General features: G+C 31.8%; 1 protein-coding gene across 1 annotated transcript in view; it reads right to left on the bottom strand.

Moving 5' to 3' along the window:
• cog3 (component of oligomeric golgi complex 3) overlaps positions 1 to 14,408 on the bottom strand; it is a 35,074-nt gene extending 20,666 nt beyond the window's left edge. The window contains exons 1-15 of the mRNA XM_016489780.1: positions 14,181 to 14,408; positions 11,649 to 11,795; positions 9,305 to 9,366; positions 8,804 to 8,969; positions 7,884 to 7,958; positions 7,710 to 7,802; positions 7,467 to 7,592; positions 7,296 to 7,376; positions 7,145 to 7,188; positions 5,787 to 5,913; positions 4,817 to 4,908; positions 3,643 to 3,782; positions 2,479 to 2,639; positions 658 to 763; positions 471 to 577 (exon numbers count right to left, since the gene is read on the bottom strand). Coding sequence (XP_016345266.1) covers positions 471 to 577; positions 658 to 763; positions 2,479 to 2,639; positions 3,643 to 3,782; positions 4,817 to 4,908; positions 5,787 to 5,913; positions 7,145 to 7,188; positions 7,296 to 7,376; positions 7,467 to 7,592; positions 7,710 to 7,802; positions 7,884 to 7,958; positions 8,804 to 8,969; positions 9,305 to 9,366; positions 11,649 to 11,795; positions 14,181 to 14,366 — 1,713 coding nt within the window. The 5' untranslated portion in view covers positions 14,367 to 14,408. The remainder of the gene's footprint in view (positions 1 to 470; positions 578 to 657; positions 764 to 2,478; positions 2,640 to 3,642; positions 3,783 to 4,816; positions 4,909 to 5,786; positions 5,914 to 7,144; positions 7,189 to 7,295; positions 7,377 to 7,466; positions 7,593 to 7,709; positions 7,803 to 7,883; positions 7,959 to 8,803; positions 8,970 to 9,304; positions 9,367 to 11,648; positions 11,796 to 14,180) is intronic.
• Between the last annotated feature and the right edge of the window lie 3,689 nt (positions 14,409 to 18,097).

Here is an 18,097-nt window from a genome sequence, read left to right as displayed (position 1 = left end):
TACTACTACTACTACTACTACTAATAATAATAATAGTTTTTAAAAAGCAGATTCAACTTGTTTTTGTCAAGTTTGAATGATTTTGTTGTGCGTTTTGTCATTTTATATATATATATATAATTTCAGTTAATGTGTTTTTTATTTCATGTAATGAAAATGGTTTTAGTTTCAGTTAACTATAATAACGCTTGGGTGAATAAAAGATGACAAAACGTTCATGTTTGGTGCTCTATCAGCATTAAGATTTAATTTAGATTTAGATTTAATATACTAATTTAATTAACCACAAGATCAGAAAAAAAAAAAAAAATCTGATACTAAATTATTGAATATTGTTAATACATATTAATTATTAAAACAGTGCCATTGGGAAACTATAGATTGGTCTTTTTGCATTCATAAATGGTTAATTATTAAATGAACATAGTTGTTAATTAATTTTGTAATGATTAGTGGTGTGTGAGACTGACGTCTATGCAGCGGTAGAGTTTGGAGAGACACACGAGCGTCCGTCTGACGGTGGGATACCACATGCCATGAAGATCTGCGGGAGAAACTGTGCTGTGTGCGCGCGGATCTGCAGGAGAAACAGCGTACCGTCACCGCCGTCCACGACGAGCTGCTCATCACAGAAACTGTGTCCCGACAAACACTCACCAGAGCTGATGAGCTTCTTATTATCAGACTCCTCCAGCTGCACGTCAGAGAAAGAGCTGCTCGAGGTCAGCTTCATCCGCTCCTCCTTCAGACTCTGAGCGATTTTCTGCAACAGAATACACTCTTCAAAACACTACTGGACACGGACTAGATTTGCATTTGCATTTGCATAAATAAATAAAAGAAAAAGTGAAAATGAATAAAAACAAATTAAAAAATAAAAAATATATTAAAAATGATAACAATAAAAATGTAAAAAATAAAAAAAATTAATTGAAAACAAAATTAAAGGTTAAAAATAAAAATAAAATAAAATTTAAAATTATATATTATTTTAGTATAAAAGAAAAAATGAAAATGAATAAAAACAAAATAAATAAATTCAAAAATAGAAAATATATTAAAAATTATAAAAATAAATACATTTAAAAAATAAAATAATTAATTGAAAATGAAAATAAATGTTAAAAATAAAAACATTAAAATAACATTTAAAATTATAAAAATAAATACATTTAAAAAATAAAATAAATACAAACTGAAATAAAAATAAATACATTACAAAATTAAAATAAAAACACTTAAAAATAAAAACAAATAAATAAACTATTGAAAAAAATCAAATTAAATGAAACAATTCTAAAATAAATTAACTAAAAAATTTTAAAAATAAAAAAAAAATACAAAAATGTGAAAAAATGAATAACAATTGAAATATAAAGACATACAAAATTAGATAAATTAAAATCTACAAAAATAAAACTTAAAAAATACAAATAAATACATGTAAAAAAAAAAAGAAGTAATAAACTAAAAATTTGTTATAGAAATAAATAAATTACAAAAATAATAAATGCAATAATAATAATAATAATAATTAATAATTCAAAGCTGGATGGATTCATAAAGGAAACAGTCGGCTTTCCAGGCAATATTATTTTAGTATAAATGAAACACTATTACAGTTTCCACATAACTTTTTGTTCAAGTTTCAATATTTTTTGTTGTATTACACACACACACACACACACACACACACACATATATATATATATATATATATATATAGACCAATTTGGAGTAGACGTCACAGTTACGTCACTTGCAGCTGCGCGTGCATTGTGGTGGCAGAAAAACCCTGGGAACAAGTGGAGGGAAACGGGTAAAATCCATGGAATAAGAGAAAAAATGTATTGTTGTGCTTTTGGATGTCAGAATCAGAATGTAAATAATTTTTATAGAATAATGTCATCAAAGACGCCATTTGAAGCTAAACGCAGACATTTAAACGGGCAAACTATGGATGAAAGGTCTATATAATATTCACACAGGGGACATATTGTATTAGCCCTACAGTTAAAGCATGGAATACTATTTAAACCTATAACATTTTACATTACATTTAGCCTGCCTATTTTATCTCACAATTCTGACTTTTTTTTCTCATTTACCTCAACGAGTTTGCCAGTTCTGAGGGGAAAAAAACCAGAAGTGTGGGATATAAACTCATGATTCTGAGCCGAGGGTAAAAGAGAGAACGACGAGTTGATATTTTTTTTTTTTCTGATCAGAATTGTGAGATATAATCTCGGAATTGCAAGAAAAAAGTCAGGCATTTTCTGCCACCAGATAGACTCCGCCCACAAAAACGTCATCACTGTTTGCAAACACTGAAATTGGTCTATATATATATAAGTTTGTGTTACTTTAGTACATCAAGTTAAACTACAAGAACATGAGAAATGTTGTGAAAAAGCATAAACTCATTGATCCCCAGCATCCCTGGACTAACAGCATCTCAGAAGGGCTCTGCTCGCTGACCTCCATCATCTCTAGTTTGTCGGGGTAGGCCAGGTCTCCCGGCGCAGGCTTGTATCCGAGGATGTCCGTCTGGATGTAGATGTGTGTCCTGTAGACCAAACGCTCCTGAACGTCCTCCAGCATCTGCTTCACCACAGCGTCAAACGCTGCCAGCTGCACCTCTGAGACAAACCCTACTGCTTCATTATTCATTCACTCACTTTTCAACACCAAGGCCATTTTCATGGAGATCTCAAAATAAATGACACAAGGCATACAACTAACAAAAAGCTATAAAAGACGTTTCAAATCTACACCAGACAAAAATTCTAAAATGCATTCAGGTGATACATTTTTATATAAATCAGTTAGACACACCTCTGAATAAAACAGCTGTCTATTTACATTAAAAACAGTACAATCCAATAAAATGTGACCCTGGAGCACAAAACCAGTCATAAGGGTCAATTTTGTGAAATTGAGATTTATGCATCATCTGAAAGCTGAATAAATGCGCTTTCCATTGATGTATGGTTTGTTATGATAGGACAATATTTGGCCGAGATACAACTATTTGAAAATCTGGAATCTGAGGGTGCAAAAAAATCTAAATATTGAGAAAATCATCTTTAAAGTTGTCCAAATGAAGTTCTTAGCAATGCATATTACTAATAAAAAATTAAGTTTTGATATATTTACGGTAGGAAATTTACAAAATATCTTCATGGAACATGATCTTTACTTAATATCCTAATGATTTTTGGCATAAAAGAAAACGGATAATTTTGACCCATACAATGTATTTTTGGTTATTGCTACAAATATACCCCAGCGACTTAAGACTGCATTTGTGCTGCAGGGTCACAAATAAGCTTCATTTTTGTTTCTTCACCTTTTAATAAATATCCATGTGTAAGTCTTGTCTGACCTAAAAGACACCTTTGGTCATACTTCGATTTAAAATGAGTAAAACATATTTTTCTTACTCTAGGATTTGTTTCATATAGCTTATTTTCGTGACATTCGTCCCAATCTGCCACAAGTCATTAATATAATTATCAGTTATAAGATCACAGAAAAGAGTCTGACACTGAAATATTCAGGTTGAGTAATTCACTCGACTTGTGCATCTACAGTGTTTTTAACTGTATAAAGAGACGGCTGTGGTAGGAAAGGTTGTTTTACCGTTGTTTTGGACGTGATCCTCCAGCATCTCGTTCTTCAGGATGCCGCAGAGCTCCGACAGCGTCTCCAGATGAACCACGTGGATGATCAGAGGCCTCAAGACGTCATACAGAGACACGCAGAGCTTCTCCAGAAGCTCACTGTCACAAATAATGCGCTCGATAATATAAACATATTTAAAAGCAAAAACACCCAGCTTGATTCCGTCACAATCTGAGGTTAAATAGAAAATAAATAGAAATGAAAAATACACAGAATGCCAAAGCCTCTGTTTTCCATGCAACAAAAGTAGATGGGGATTCAAAAAAACAAACAAATAAATAAAATAAAAAATATAAAAAAATAAAAAAGAAACAAAATACAAATAATAAATAAATAAATAAAAACAAATAAGTAAAATTTTAAATTAATATCTGAAACAATTTGAAACAATTAAATAGAAAAATAAAATAAATAAGTAAATAATTTATGATAATTAAAACAAATTAATTGATTAAATACAAATAAAAATAATAAAGATAAATAAAATGAAGATAATATAAAGACAAACAAACAAATAAATAAATAACAATAAATAAATACAAATATTTTAATTTATTTAAAATAAATAACGAAGTAAACAAAATTTAAAATAAAAATGCAATTAATTAATAAAATCAAATAAAGAAAAAATACAGAAATAAACAAATGAATAAATATTATTCTGTCTAACATGTTACAAATAATAAATAATTAATAAATAAAAGCTAATAAATAAACTAATAAATAAGTAAAAATTAAAATAAATATTTAAAACAAAATTTAAAACAATTAAACAGAAAAATAAAATAAATAAGTCAATAATTTATGATAATTAAAACAAATTAATTGATTAAATAAAAATAAAGATTATAAAGACAAACAAATAACAATATTTTAATTTATTTCAAATAAATAACGACGTAAACAAAATTAAAAATAAAAATGCAATTAATTAATTAATTAATATAATCAAATAAAGAAAGAAAAAAATACAGAAATAAACAAATGAATAAATACTATTCTGTCTAACATGTTGTGCTTCATCTAATAAAGAAAATAATTGCGGGTCAGAATAATATGAGAGTAAATGATGAGAGAGTTTTTATGTTTGTGTGAAGTATTGCTTTAATCTGAAATGAGTTTCTTTACTCACTCCAGTTTGGACGAGGGTTTGGAGAAGAACTCGTTGTAAAGCTGGTGTTCGTCTTGACACACATGGACCATAAACGCACAGCCGCTGCGCACCTGAAACAACAACAGCTGCGATCATCAGCTGAACGTCACAAATGAACGCCGCGTGAGCGTTTAGGACATCTGGAGCAGACTTTCAGTCAAAACTTAAAAAAAACAATACAAAAAAAATAAAAAAGCATAAACAAAAGCAAAAATGGTCATTCAGAACATTCACAACTTCTGACAAATATGAAGCTACGGACAAAAAAAAACAAACAAAAAAAACGAATAACTAATTGTATCTATGTAGGTAATTTTTTTTTTTCTAAAACGTCCAGTTTGTAAATTGTTCAAACAAACAAACTTGTCTCATTTTTGAAAATCACTGGACATTTGTGACCCTGGACCACAAAACCAATCTTATGGGTCAATTTTTTTAAATTGGGATTTATACATTACATATACATATACATACAATAAATGAGCTTTCCATTGATGTATGGTTTGTTAGGATCGGACAATATTAGGCAGAGATACAACTATTTGAAAATCTAGAATCTGAGGGTGCAAAAAAATCTAAATATTGCGAAAATCATCTTTAAAGTTGTCCAAATGAAGTTCTTAGCAATGCATATTACTAGTCAAAAATTAAGTTTTGATATATTTACGGTACGAAATTTACAAAATATCTTCATGGAACATGATCTTTACTTAATATCCCAATGATTTTTGGCATAAAAGAAAAATCGATAATTTTGACTCATACAATGTATTGTTGGCTATTGCTACTTAAGACTGCTTTTGTGCTCCAGGGTCACAAACGAAAAGAAACAAGACATTTTTGTGTTCATTTAAACACCATCATCCGTTGTAAATAACAGGAAAAAATACACATACAAAAGTCAGATGCTCAGCACATGATGTGTGGAAGCAGAATGTGGTTCCCTCACCAGAGCGCAGTGATCCTTGTTGTTCTGGCTGGTGAGATCTGTGAAGGTGGAGTTTATGCTGGGACTGAGCAGAACTTCCCTCTGCTCCAGATAACACTGATGAATCTCATCCAGCAGCTGCTGATACCTGACACACACACAGACTGGTTTGTTTCCAAGCAGCCTGATTCATCACACATTAAAACTAATAACAAACATAAAAATAAATCAATACAAAAGTAAAATATATAAATTGAATAAACGAAAATAAATTACATAAAATAAAAAATTAAGTTTTATAAATAGAACTTATAATATAAAATGTATACCGTTAATAAATATAAAAAATGCATTCAAAAACAAACTAAAACATAATATAAATTAATAAAATAAAAAATTTAATTACATAAACTAAATGCAAAAAAATTATAAATGAACAAAATTAAAAATAAATAGATACAAACTAAAAAATAAAAATAAATGAAAACAAATTAATATAAAACAAATAAAAATTAAAAATAAATAAACAAACAAAAATAAACTAATAAATAAATATTATTCTGTCAAACATGTTGTGTTTCATGGAGTAAAGAAAATAATTTCAAAAATAAAATAAAAACGTAAAATATATAAATGGAATAAATGAAAATAAATTACATAAAATAAAAAATAAAGTTTTATAAATAGAACTTATAATATATAATGTATACCTTTAATAAATACAAATACCTACAAAACCAAACTAAAACATAATATAAATTAATTACAAAAAAATTAATTACAAAATAAATGCAAAAAAATTATACATGAACAAAATTAAAAATAAATAGATATAAACAAACAAAAAAAAATGAATAAAATAAATGAAAACAAATTAATTCATTAACATAACAAATAAAATAAAAATGAAAAATAAATAAACAAACAAAAATAAACTAATAAATAAATATTATTCTGTCAAACACGTTGTGTTTCATGGAGTAAAGAAAATAATTTCGGGTCAGAATAAAACAACAGTAAATGAAAAGAGCTTTCATATCTGGGTGAACGGTCTTTAACCTCCAGTTTCATGACAAGTTTGGAAACAAGAAGATCCAGAACAGGGTTATTATACAGTAGTTGACTAAAACTGAAACTAAAATTAAAACCATTATTATGTAATTATGAATTATGTAATTTCCTGTAAAGGATCAATAAAGTATCAATCCATCAATAAAAAATAAAATAAATAAATAAAAAATAACAGTGTTTATTTTAGCTAGTTGCCAAGGCAACATTTGTGATTTTAATTTTGTTGTTATATGATAAAAAAAAAAAATTAATTAAATATGGAATGCATGTGCATAGAAATAAGAATTATCAAAAAATAAATCACTCACTCTGGGATTTTGTTGGACCGCTGTTCAACTTGTTCAATGAGCCTCTGAAACAAAACAAAAAAAATCACATAAAAATAAAAATAGAATTATAGAAGAGCCAAATCAAACAATCCAGTCTGATGTCAAACGAGTGTTTGCACACAAGTCTTACTCGAACTTTGGGTGCCGCTGCTCTGAACTTCACATAGTAGAGCGTGAAGGCGTTGTCTGCGTTCGGAGCGCCCAGCGGGTCCTGCTCGGGACATATCCAATAAACAAACCGGAAATGATCCAATCGTCTGTGATCTAATCATCAGCAAGCTTTAGTTTCTATTAAACGCACCCTTTTGGTGAGCTGAGCCGTGAGGTTCTGCAGGCTGCTGACCGTGTGGCTCTTGATGAGGAGCATGGCTCTGGACAGACACTGCTTGAATTTGGTCAGATAGACTGGGTAGTCTTTAAAATGTGGCTGAAAGAAAGAAAGAAAGAACCATTATGAGGAATATGCACGTGTGAAACATTGAGATATTCTAATTTGGAACACAAGAGGAGAATACTGCAACACTGTAGCAAGCGTTTGGCTTACATGTGATGAGACGTATTCTATGCATTCGTCTAGTTTGGAAAGCATCGGGATGAATCCCTCGCTGTTCACTGATAATGTCGGGGAGTTCAGTTTCTACAGGAGAGATCAAACCGATGCATAAACAGACAATAAACACATGATCAACACATTCTGGAAACAGCAGCAGAGCGTTACCGTGTTTATGTTTTCCAGTTCATTAAAATATGAGAGTTTCTGTTGGATGCTCTCAGCCAGATCCACCAGCTCTGACTGTCGACACAAGAGAGAGAAGACAAATACACATATTCATCAATGTACATGAACACGCCTTTAATTACATACACTAACAATTTCGTTATATTATTATAATGACAATAAAGTTTCTATGATTTTCCTTTTTTTTTATGTAAAAAAAAAAAAAAAAGACGTCTCTTCTGCTCACTAAGAATGTATTTATTTGATCAACTATACAGTAAAAATTGTGAAATATTATTAGAATTTAAAATAGCTGTTTTCTATGAGAATATCTGTTAAACTGTAATTTATTTCTGTGATCAAAGCTGTATTTTCAGCATCATTACTGCAGTCTTCAGTGTCACATGATGTGGAAACTGAGACACATTTGATTTTTCAGCATTCACAGATGAATAGAAAGATTAAAAGAACTAGAAATAGAAATCTGCTGTAACATTATAAATGTCTTTACTGTCACTTTTGACCAAACTGAATACTTTCCCCAAACCTTTGAATGTTAGTGAATCATGGTTTCCATAAAAATACTGGGCAGCACAACTGTTTCCAACATTGATAATAATCAGAAATGTTTCTCGAGCAGCAAATCAGCATATTATACTGATTTCTGAAGATCATGTGACACTGAAGACTGCAGTAATGACGCTGAAAATTCAGCTGCGCATCACAGAAATAAATTATATTTGAACAGATATTCACACAGAAAACAGTTATTTTACATTGTAATAATATTTCACAATTTTACAGTATTTTTGATCTCATAAATGTCACCCTGAGTGAGCAGAAGAGACTTCTTTCAGAAACATTATCTGCACTTTTCTCCAGTCTAGTGTATATAATGTGGTTAAGAGGGAACATCAGACCTGCTCCTTCAGCAGTTGTTCACAGGCCTCATGAAGCGTTCCTGTTTTTGTGGACACAAAGAGGTACTGCTTCTGCAGAGAGTCCAGACGCTCCAGCGCAGCATTCACGTCGCTCAGTATGGAGTCACACTGCTCCTGACAGACGCTCAGAACATCCCGGGTCTTCCTGCGGAGGAAAGCGCAATTCATCTGATCAAACATCAGCTTTTGGGTCAACAATGCCTTTGTTATAAACACCCACAATAATTTTTGCTGATACATTTAAAAGGACACTTGACAGGATACAACTGTAAAATTCTTATATTATATTCTCATGCAAGTATTTCTTTTTAGATTTTTTTGCACCCTCAGATTCCAGATTTTCAAATATTGTCCTATCCTAACAAACCATACATCAATGGAAAGATTCCAGATGATGCATAAATCTCATAAATTAAAAACAAAATTGACCCTTATGACTGGTTTTGTGCTCCAGGGTCACAACTGGACATGAACACACACCTGTACTTTGAAGCTTCATCCTGATCCATCTGAACCTGCAGCTTCGAGAACCAGGAAAAAAACTGACAGACAGATGATGTCATTAGTCATGTGATGATGATGATGATGATGATGTCGTTCATCTTGTGCACAATAGATACATAAAACAAACAAACTACAGTCCGTGAAGACTTTCAATCATTAAAAGTGTGTAATACGTAATCACTTTACTTCCCTACAATGTTTTTTTTAAATACTAGGTAACAAACTCAACATTATTCCTTGATCGATGACAGCTACACTGATATTAAACAATCTCATCATATACGAGGCTATAATCCCAGAAATTAAAACATTTTTTTTTTTTTCATTTTTAGTAAAATGTCAAAACTTTTGGCAGCAATGAATCACAAAAATACATAAAATTCATTTTTTCTATATTGAGACATCCGAGTATAACAGGTTATCAAAAAAGACTAAACGTAGGGTGGGGAATTGGTTCTATGTTGAGATGTGGGTGTGTGGGGCTGCACAATGAATCGAACATCTAACTGCGATTACAATTACGGATGCCACGATTATGTAATTGTTCAAAGGCGCAATTACAAAACAAAACAAACACTTACATTATTCGGCGCTACAGGTTATCTTAAGGGTTTTCTTCCATGGTTTTACTTTTAGATTTAGTATAACATTAATAATACCATGTGCATTTACATTTTTTATTTAAAGAAACCAAACCAATGTATAGATGACATTTAAGGCTTAATGCTACAGAAAAGCAATAAAAGTTTCTCAGGAAGAGTGCTTTCAGCTTGTTCATTTTTAATAAAGCAATAAGCCCCAAGAAGCTGTGGTTTACAGTGAATTTATAACAGCTATTGCTTTTATAATTCGCAGAGTGCCTAAAACCCCCTTAGCTGTTATAAATTCACTGTAAACCACGGCTTCACGGGGCTTATTGCTTTTATAAAACGGTTATTCCATATACGTAGTAAGGTTTCACAGAATAAAACAGAGCAAATAAAGTGTAATGATATTAATAAAAACAGTATTCTTCCACCAAACAATGTAGTTCCTCAGAATCAGTTGTGGTTGCAACAAAGTAGCTGCCGAGCAACACACAAACGTAAACAAAGGTGTGTGTTTGTAGAATAATTTACAACAGCTTCGAACGTGGCTCAACCAATCAGAATCAAGCACCGGAACTCTCCATTTTATAACTAAAAATATGGCATGCAGTTGCTTCAAACAATGGTATAAAGCTATTCAAAACATCATTCAATGTAAATTGTGATGATTGTAATTAATAATCGCAATTTCGATTTCAAGGGAATAATCGACAATTATGATTTTTGTCATAATCGTGCAGCCCTGTGGGTGTGGTATTTAAAAAATGAGGCAGATGAATGTGAGCATATGAAGATCTCGAATAAAGACAGTTTGATTAAAAATCACATGGTCAACAAATAAAAAAAATGAACCATATGCAATGATGAATTATTCACAATACGTTTAATAACATGCATTTAAAATATTTTTTTATGCAGACTTTAGGGGTTAAATTTAACCTGGCTATGTTTTCGTGTAAAGCTTATGAGCAGCAATACCATTTTTTCCCCATAATTTAATTTTGAGTAAAATGTCTTAACCTCTTAAGCAAAACATTTTAGGAAAAAATTTGTATTTTTTCATGTCATTACATTGTTTAGAGCATTAAAAAAAATAAAAAATAAAAAATAAAAATAAAAAAAAATTATATTTCATTCATAAGTTATGCTACGTCCTTTGTAGAGGACATCGGGACTTCATTAAAAAAATAAATACAATAAAAAACCATGAATGAACATGCATAGGCAAAAACAATTGATTTTTTTACGTTGATTTATGACACACAGTTTAAAAATTAGTCAGATTTAAATGATAATTACAAAATATTATCATATTTCCATAAGCGTGTCACTACATTAATATCAGACATTTTTGAAGACCAAGGAGAGGGAGTGGTCTTGGTGAAACATGCAAACATTTAGTATCTCTGAAAAGCCCTGAAAGTGCTCTGTACAGGACATCCAGACTTAAAACTGTGGCATGTACAGTCTCAGAGAAATACACTAAAATATAATGTCCTCATATGAGGATGCAGGGTCTCAGGAGGTTAACTTTTGGCGGTTAATGAAGTAATGAGTCATTCAAATACTGTGTATATTATACAGAATATATACTGCAGAAATAGTAAGAACAGTGTGTTAATAATCTATTAGTTTAAAAAAGTAAGCTATTATTAGAGCTGCTTTAATTTGTCTCATATTGATTTGGAACTGGACTTTATTTCTCATGCAAGGATAATAAAAGCAGAGCTGACCTGCTGAGCCGTCTGGATCCGCTCGTTCTCCAGCTCCAGCATCTGAAAGCCCTGCAGAAGCACCTCCTCCGTGGACTCGGGCAGAGTCGCTGTGAACGCGGAGCGCAGAGAGCGAGACGTCAGGCTGCAGATGTCTTCGATGGGCAGCTGAGGAATCATTCAGAGCAGCATCACCATCTCATGCCCTCTCAAAACACCCAACATGAGTGATTAAGAGTGAGAAACACCTGTTGCAATGGATCGAATGATCCCTAAACTGAGTTTGTGAGAAAGTGATACAAGTGCAAATGTCTGAATGCCACTGAATGATGATTAGGGTTGCAAAAATGTGGAAAATTTTCAGTAAATTTCGGAAACATTCCAGAAATTTTGGAAAATTTCCAGGATTTTGGGGAATATTCAGGGATTTTTGGAAAGTTTCCGGAAACTTACCGGAAATTTTCCACCCCTTTGCAACCCTAATGATGATTAAACAACAATGTATGGCAGCAGGAGGGTCACTCCGTGTCAAGTCAACCAGAGTTCCTCGGCTCAAATTTTTGATTTTGCCAATATTTTTTTCTGGAGAAATATTTATGGCACTTGGAAAGTTACAGAAGTAAACGAGATACATATCTAGTTTCAACATCATTTGTTCTTTAAAATAAAAGAAGCATCATATTTTTGCAAACTGACCCACATTTGGTTTTTGACCACTAAAAATATGTACATTTTAACTCTTCGAGCCATATTGAAATTCCAATATCTCTGGAACCAAACCATATAGGGCCTTAAAAATAAAGATGCCAAAAGGAAAGTTTGTTAAGACCCAATATCTAAAAGGACATTAAGATATCTTTAATACTTCTTGAGTTAGAGGCATGCAAACTTTGGAGAAAAACCTTGAAAAGTGCTGTTTCCCCATTTTTGAATGGTCACCACTAGCACATAATGCAACAAAGATTGCTAAAGTCAACAGATTTTACTAACAGACCTAACAATCTCTGTGTAAAAGTATCATAATGATGCTGCCATCTTTCTGAGGTAATTTTAACCCCCCTGTAATTAGGCTCTGAATCTCAGGTGAAAATGGCCATTTTCACATGGCATTTAATATTTTGGCTTTCATCACTATACATGTCTGTCTTTCTTCAGTAAAAATATCAGCAAAATCAAAAATTTGAGCCGGGGAAGTTTTTGAAATTTGGTTGATTTGACACGGAATGACCCAGGTGTCATTTATTTTATAGCATACTTTCCAAACAAAATATTTGACAAAACGAAGTTTCATTCAGGGAATTATTAAAATGCAGTAAGGAGAATAGCATATTTCAAAAGCAAACACACATCGATTTTTATTCAGCATCCGTCAAATCGTTTAGATCAGGTGTTTTCAGTTTTTTAGATGCCGCAGATCCCCAAATATTATCATCCTTGTGCGACCGTAAAACATAAAAGGTGATATATTCTGCAATATTTTCATCAAAACAAATCATGTTATAAATGTGTAATTTTTTTTTCTATTCAGTACAGTACTGTACTAATTTATTATTTGTTTAATTTGTAATATTAATTTATTATTTTAATCAACTTAATTTATGTATTTAGATTAATCTTTTTTTTGTTTTACCCTGTTATTCCTCCAAATTTTTCCCAGGTCCTAGAAATTCTTAACATGATTTAATATTTCAGTTAAATCATTTAGATCCCCAAATATGATCATCCTCGTGCGAACATAAAATGTAAAAGAAGTGATATATTTTCATGTACAAAGAGCTAATTTATACTGTGACAAATTAATGTGAAAAATTTTTAAAATAATATTTGGAAAATATCTGTTTGTTAATAATTTGTTTATTATTTTAAATCAAATTTATTTATTTCGTTTAACATTATTTAATATTATTTGGAAAATATATAGTATTTGTTTATTATTTTAAATCAAATGTATTTATTTATTTAGAGTCATTCAGCCACAGTGCATCATGTGTGACCTAAATTTATTTATTTAATCATTCATTCATTAATAGTATATATATATATATATATATATGTTATGTCCTTTGTAAGTCGCTTTGGATAAAAGCATCTGCTAAATGCCTAAATATAAAATGTAAATGCAAGTTTAATCTAGTCTTTTTTAATTATTTATTAATCTAACATTTTTTTGTTTTTCTGTGAGCCCATTTATACTGTGAAAAATGTATATTACAAGTGTAAAATATTTAGTTCCTAATATGCTACTTTTACTGTTTTTCTCCAAACTTTTCCAGGACCCCAGTTTGAAAGCCACAGGAGTTCTGCGAGGCCCTGGTTAAACTAGCATTATTAATTCTTCTCAAAAGTGAAATGCAAGACTTGTTTAGCTAAACTGACTTAGTTGCACACTGAATGGATTACATACGTGGCACACTATCACACACTAAACTCACCTAACCAGCCAGACCGAGTGCTCATCCTAGTGCACACTACAGAGCAGAAGTGTGAGTGTGTGTGAATGAGAGGAGTGTGTTTGAGCTGTTTGTTAGCAGACGCTAGCATCACTGCACTCACCTCCGCTGGGAGAAGCGTGACTTCTGCGGCTGCGCGGATCTCGAGGACCGAGTCCGTCTGTTTCTCCGTTAACGGAGCCATCGGAGCCCCGCGACGGTCCCAGTGCGACAGCTTCTCCCGAGTTTCCTTATCAGTGAGCTCCGGGAGACTCTGCTCTGTGGACGACGCCATCACGGACAGCAACATGCGACGTCCCCTAAACAGAGCTTCTTCCGGGTTGGGCGGAGTCAGGAATCAGGCAACCAATCAATGAAGCGCTTTCTCTTCCACGACACAGATAATAATAATAAAAAAGAACTCAACCAGACTGCATTACATTTTATACATACATTAAAATGTAAACACAACTAAAATAAATAGAGACATTTTGTAAAGAGTTTTATGAGTATTAGTTTTGTTTTCCTATATACAGTCTAACTGTGCTATTTATTTTAGGTATTGGGCACACACACACACACACACACACACACACACACACACAGTGGCGTGTCCACAAGGGTGGCACGGCCTTAAAATGAGCTTTGCCACCCCAGTTGCCACCCCAAAGCAGCGCATTGGATCGAAGTGCATTGAGAGCGGAGCAGCGTGGTTTTAACTGAAGCAGGGATCTTTTGAAAGTCGGAGAATTCTGCTTTTCGCTCGCTCTCAGAGTGCTCCACTACCGCTCAATCACTAGCACAATTAATGCTATAACTATAGCCGTTCTAAACTAGTTCTGCCTACAAGGATTGTCCTGCACGCACACATGTACATTCATTCATTCATTTGGTCTTATCTGATCTGCTCAAGGGCTCTTACGTTTAATCCAGAGAAAACTGCACTGCATTTAACATTTTTCGACCGAACCCATGATTCTGATGAGCAACATTTTACACATTTCTTTAATAAAAGTTTATAAATAATCAACACACACACACACACACACACACACACACACACACACACACACACACACACACACTTTTGATTTAAGTCTGGAACTGCTACTGTAAAAGCTTTATAATATTTATCATATTTAGAGGCAAGCATTCACAATGAAAAAGGGACAAGCAATTTTATTATTCCAGGGCAGGACATTATTCACAATTATTTTTTTTTAATTCAGAAAAAAAATATTCTGAATACAAAATATAACTGTAACACTGTACATTGAAACAGGTTTTAGAAGCATTTTCCAGAAAAGGGCAAAAAAAAAAAATAGATTTGAAGTTTTAATCAACTCAGAATCAAACCAAACTCATGCATAAAGTGCAGTAGGTGCTACTCAATCTGCAACACATACAAGATACTTCTAACAAAAGCCATTCGTTTAACTGATTGTGACAAATAATTTTTTTAACTAACATCCCTTTGTGCTTTTGATCAGTCGAACCGAACCTCAGTGCGACGATGAAAACACACTCTGAGGATCAGATCGATTTCATCAAAGTTCAATAAATTCATTTCAGGATATATCCATACTTTGGCATTTCTCCTTCCATGTCAAAAACATTCTGACAATTAAATTCATCAAATGAAACGTAACAGCTTTCTTGCAAAAAATTACAGGGTAAAAGGTCAGATACTTAGAAAAAGTGCACGTACAATATATGGCTCTGTTTGGAATGGATACTACTCATACTATTTCTGCAGTATACTGTATGTATATTAAACTGTAATTTATTTCTGTGATGCGCAGCTGAATTTTCAGCATCATTACTGCAGTCTCCAGTGTCACATGATTTTCAGAAATCATTCTAATATGCTGATTTGCTGCTCAAGAAACATTTATGATTATTATCAATGTTGAAAACAGTTGTGCTGCACAATATTTTTGTGGAAACCGTGATACATTTTATTTTTCAGGATTCACAGATAAGCAGAAAGTTCAAAAGAACAGCATTTATTTGAGATAGAGATCTTCTGTAACATTAGAAATGTCTTTACTGTCACTTTTGATCAGGAGAATCCGGAAAAAAGAAAGCAGCTTCTTTATAGTCATTGATGGTTCCGTGAAGAACTTTTAAAATCCATGGAATCTTTCCACTCCACAAAAGGTTCTATGCAGTGAAAAAAGGTTCTTTAGAATATTGAAATGTTCTTCATGCTAAGAAAAAAAATGGTTCTAAATGGTTCTAAACCAAAAAGCATTGCTGTGAAAACCATCCATCTGAACAGTCTGAAATGTTTATTGTGCATTAATGTGATACTAACAGCAAACCTAGAAGGAATTCAAGAGAATAGTTTATACACTAATGGTCAATTTTTTTGTAAAAATAAGCCTCTTTTGCTCACCAAGTCTCAAGTAAAAATTGTGAAATATTTTTTCAATTTTAAATAACCGTTTTCTATGTGAATATCTGTTAAAATGTAATTTATTTCTGTGATGCGCAGCTGTATTTTCAGCATCATTACTCCAGTCTTCAGTGTCACATGATCTTCCGAAATCATTCTAATATGCTGATTAATGAGATTAACAATAGTATTGTTCTGTTCTGTTTCCCCAGCTACTCAAAGTAAGTATACTGCGCAGTATTGAGTATGTAGTAAGCTAGTATTCCATTCCGAACACAGTAAATGTTTCAGGACGTGAAGAAGAGCACAGGAGCACAGGAGCGTTTGATAATAATATTGAGGAAGAACGACAGTAAATCATGTGACTGTTGAGTTCATGTAACTACAGGTGATAATTTTGGTGTTTGTACACGATCTTATACAGACTTTAAGTCATACTAAAAACCCTAAAGATGAGTAAATAAAGTGACTCGAGGTGCATGAGACAGAAGAGTCATAAAAAATCATCAACTATTAGGATTCAAGGTGCTTAATTATGAAATGTAGGTGAAGCAATGTACAGTATAGGAAAACTATGTTAGTGAAACAGGGAACATTATTATGGACTTTTCCTACAATTTTGGTCCAGTTCTGTAGGTTTATAGAGCACCTGATGTTAACAAGCGGTCAGGAGAGACACATCGCTGTTTTTTTTTTTTTGTTTGTTTTTTAAATATGCTGCATGTGTCCTCGCCCTCAGGCTTTCTGAGATGTAGGTGAGCTTGTTTCTTCATCAGATTTGTAGAAATGTAGCATTGCATCAGTGTCTCAGCAATGGATGCTCTGCAGTGAATGGGTGCCGTCAGAATGAGAGTCCAAACAGCTGATAAAAACATCACAATAATCCACAGCACTCCAGTCCATCAGTTAACATCTGGAGAAGACAAAAGCTGAAACAAATCCAGCATTAAGATGCTTTTAACTTCAAACTTGCTTCCAGCTAAAATATGACTCCATAATCCATAATATAAAATTCTTTATGAATACCGTTAATGCGATTTTAACTTGCTACCTAAATGGGATGTTATTGTTACCTAAAATCATTTTTGTTAATTAAAATGATGCTGAAATAAAATGTAGTGTAAGTATTATATGAAGAAATTAAACTTAAAAAATGTATATTTAAAAAACTGGAAATGCTGACTGAAATATGTTTAATTTAAGTACTTAAATGGCTAAAACTGAAACAGTTAAACATTAAATATGATTAAATAAAAATAAAATATTGATATTAATAAAAGTTGAAAAAAAAAATGTTTTTAAACTTAAAAAATAAAATTAGAAATGCTGCCTTGGTAATTAACTGAAATAAGTTGAAGTACTAAAATTACTAAAACTAAAATGGAAATACATTTTATTATTTTATTTTATTTTATTTTTTCTAAAAAAGCTAAACAGAAAATATATATATATATAAATGACAAAAGCACATAAGAAAGTTACTAAAATTGGGGAGAAGAAACTAAAAATTAAAATATAAAAATTAAAACGAAAAAAAATAAAAATAGACACTAGTTCAAAATAGTAATAATCCATAATAACACTTCCTCCAGTTAAAAAGTGTTCTGGTCTGAATCAGGAGAGAAATCTGCACAGATCAAGCA

Source organism: Sinocyclocheilus anshuiensis, unplaced genomic scaffold (assembly GCF_001515605.1).
Source record: "Sinocyclocheilus anshuiensis isolate Anshui unplaced genomic scaffold, SAMN03320099.WGS_v1.1 scaffold394, whole genome shotgun sequence".
In the NCBI taxonomy this organism is placed as follows: domain Eukaryota; kingdom Metazoa; phylum Chordata; class Actinopteri; order Cypriniformes; family Cyprinidae; genus Sinocyclocheilus; species Sinocyclocheilus anshuiensis.
This window is presented reverse-complemented; position numbering and strand designations above follow the sequence as displayed.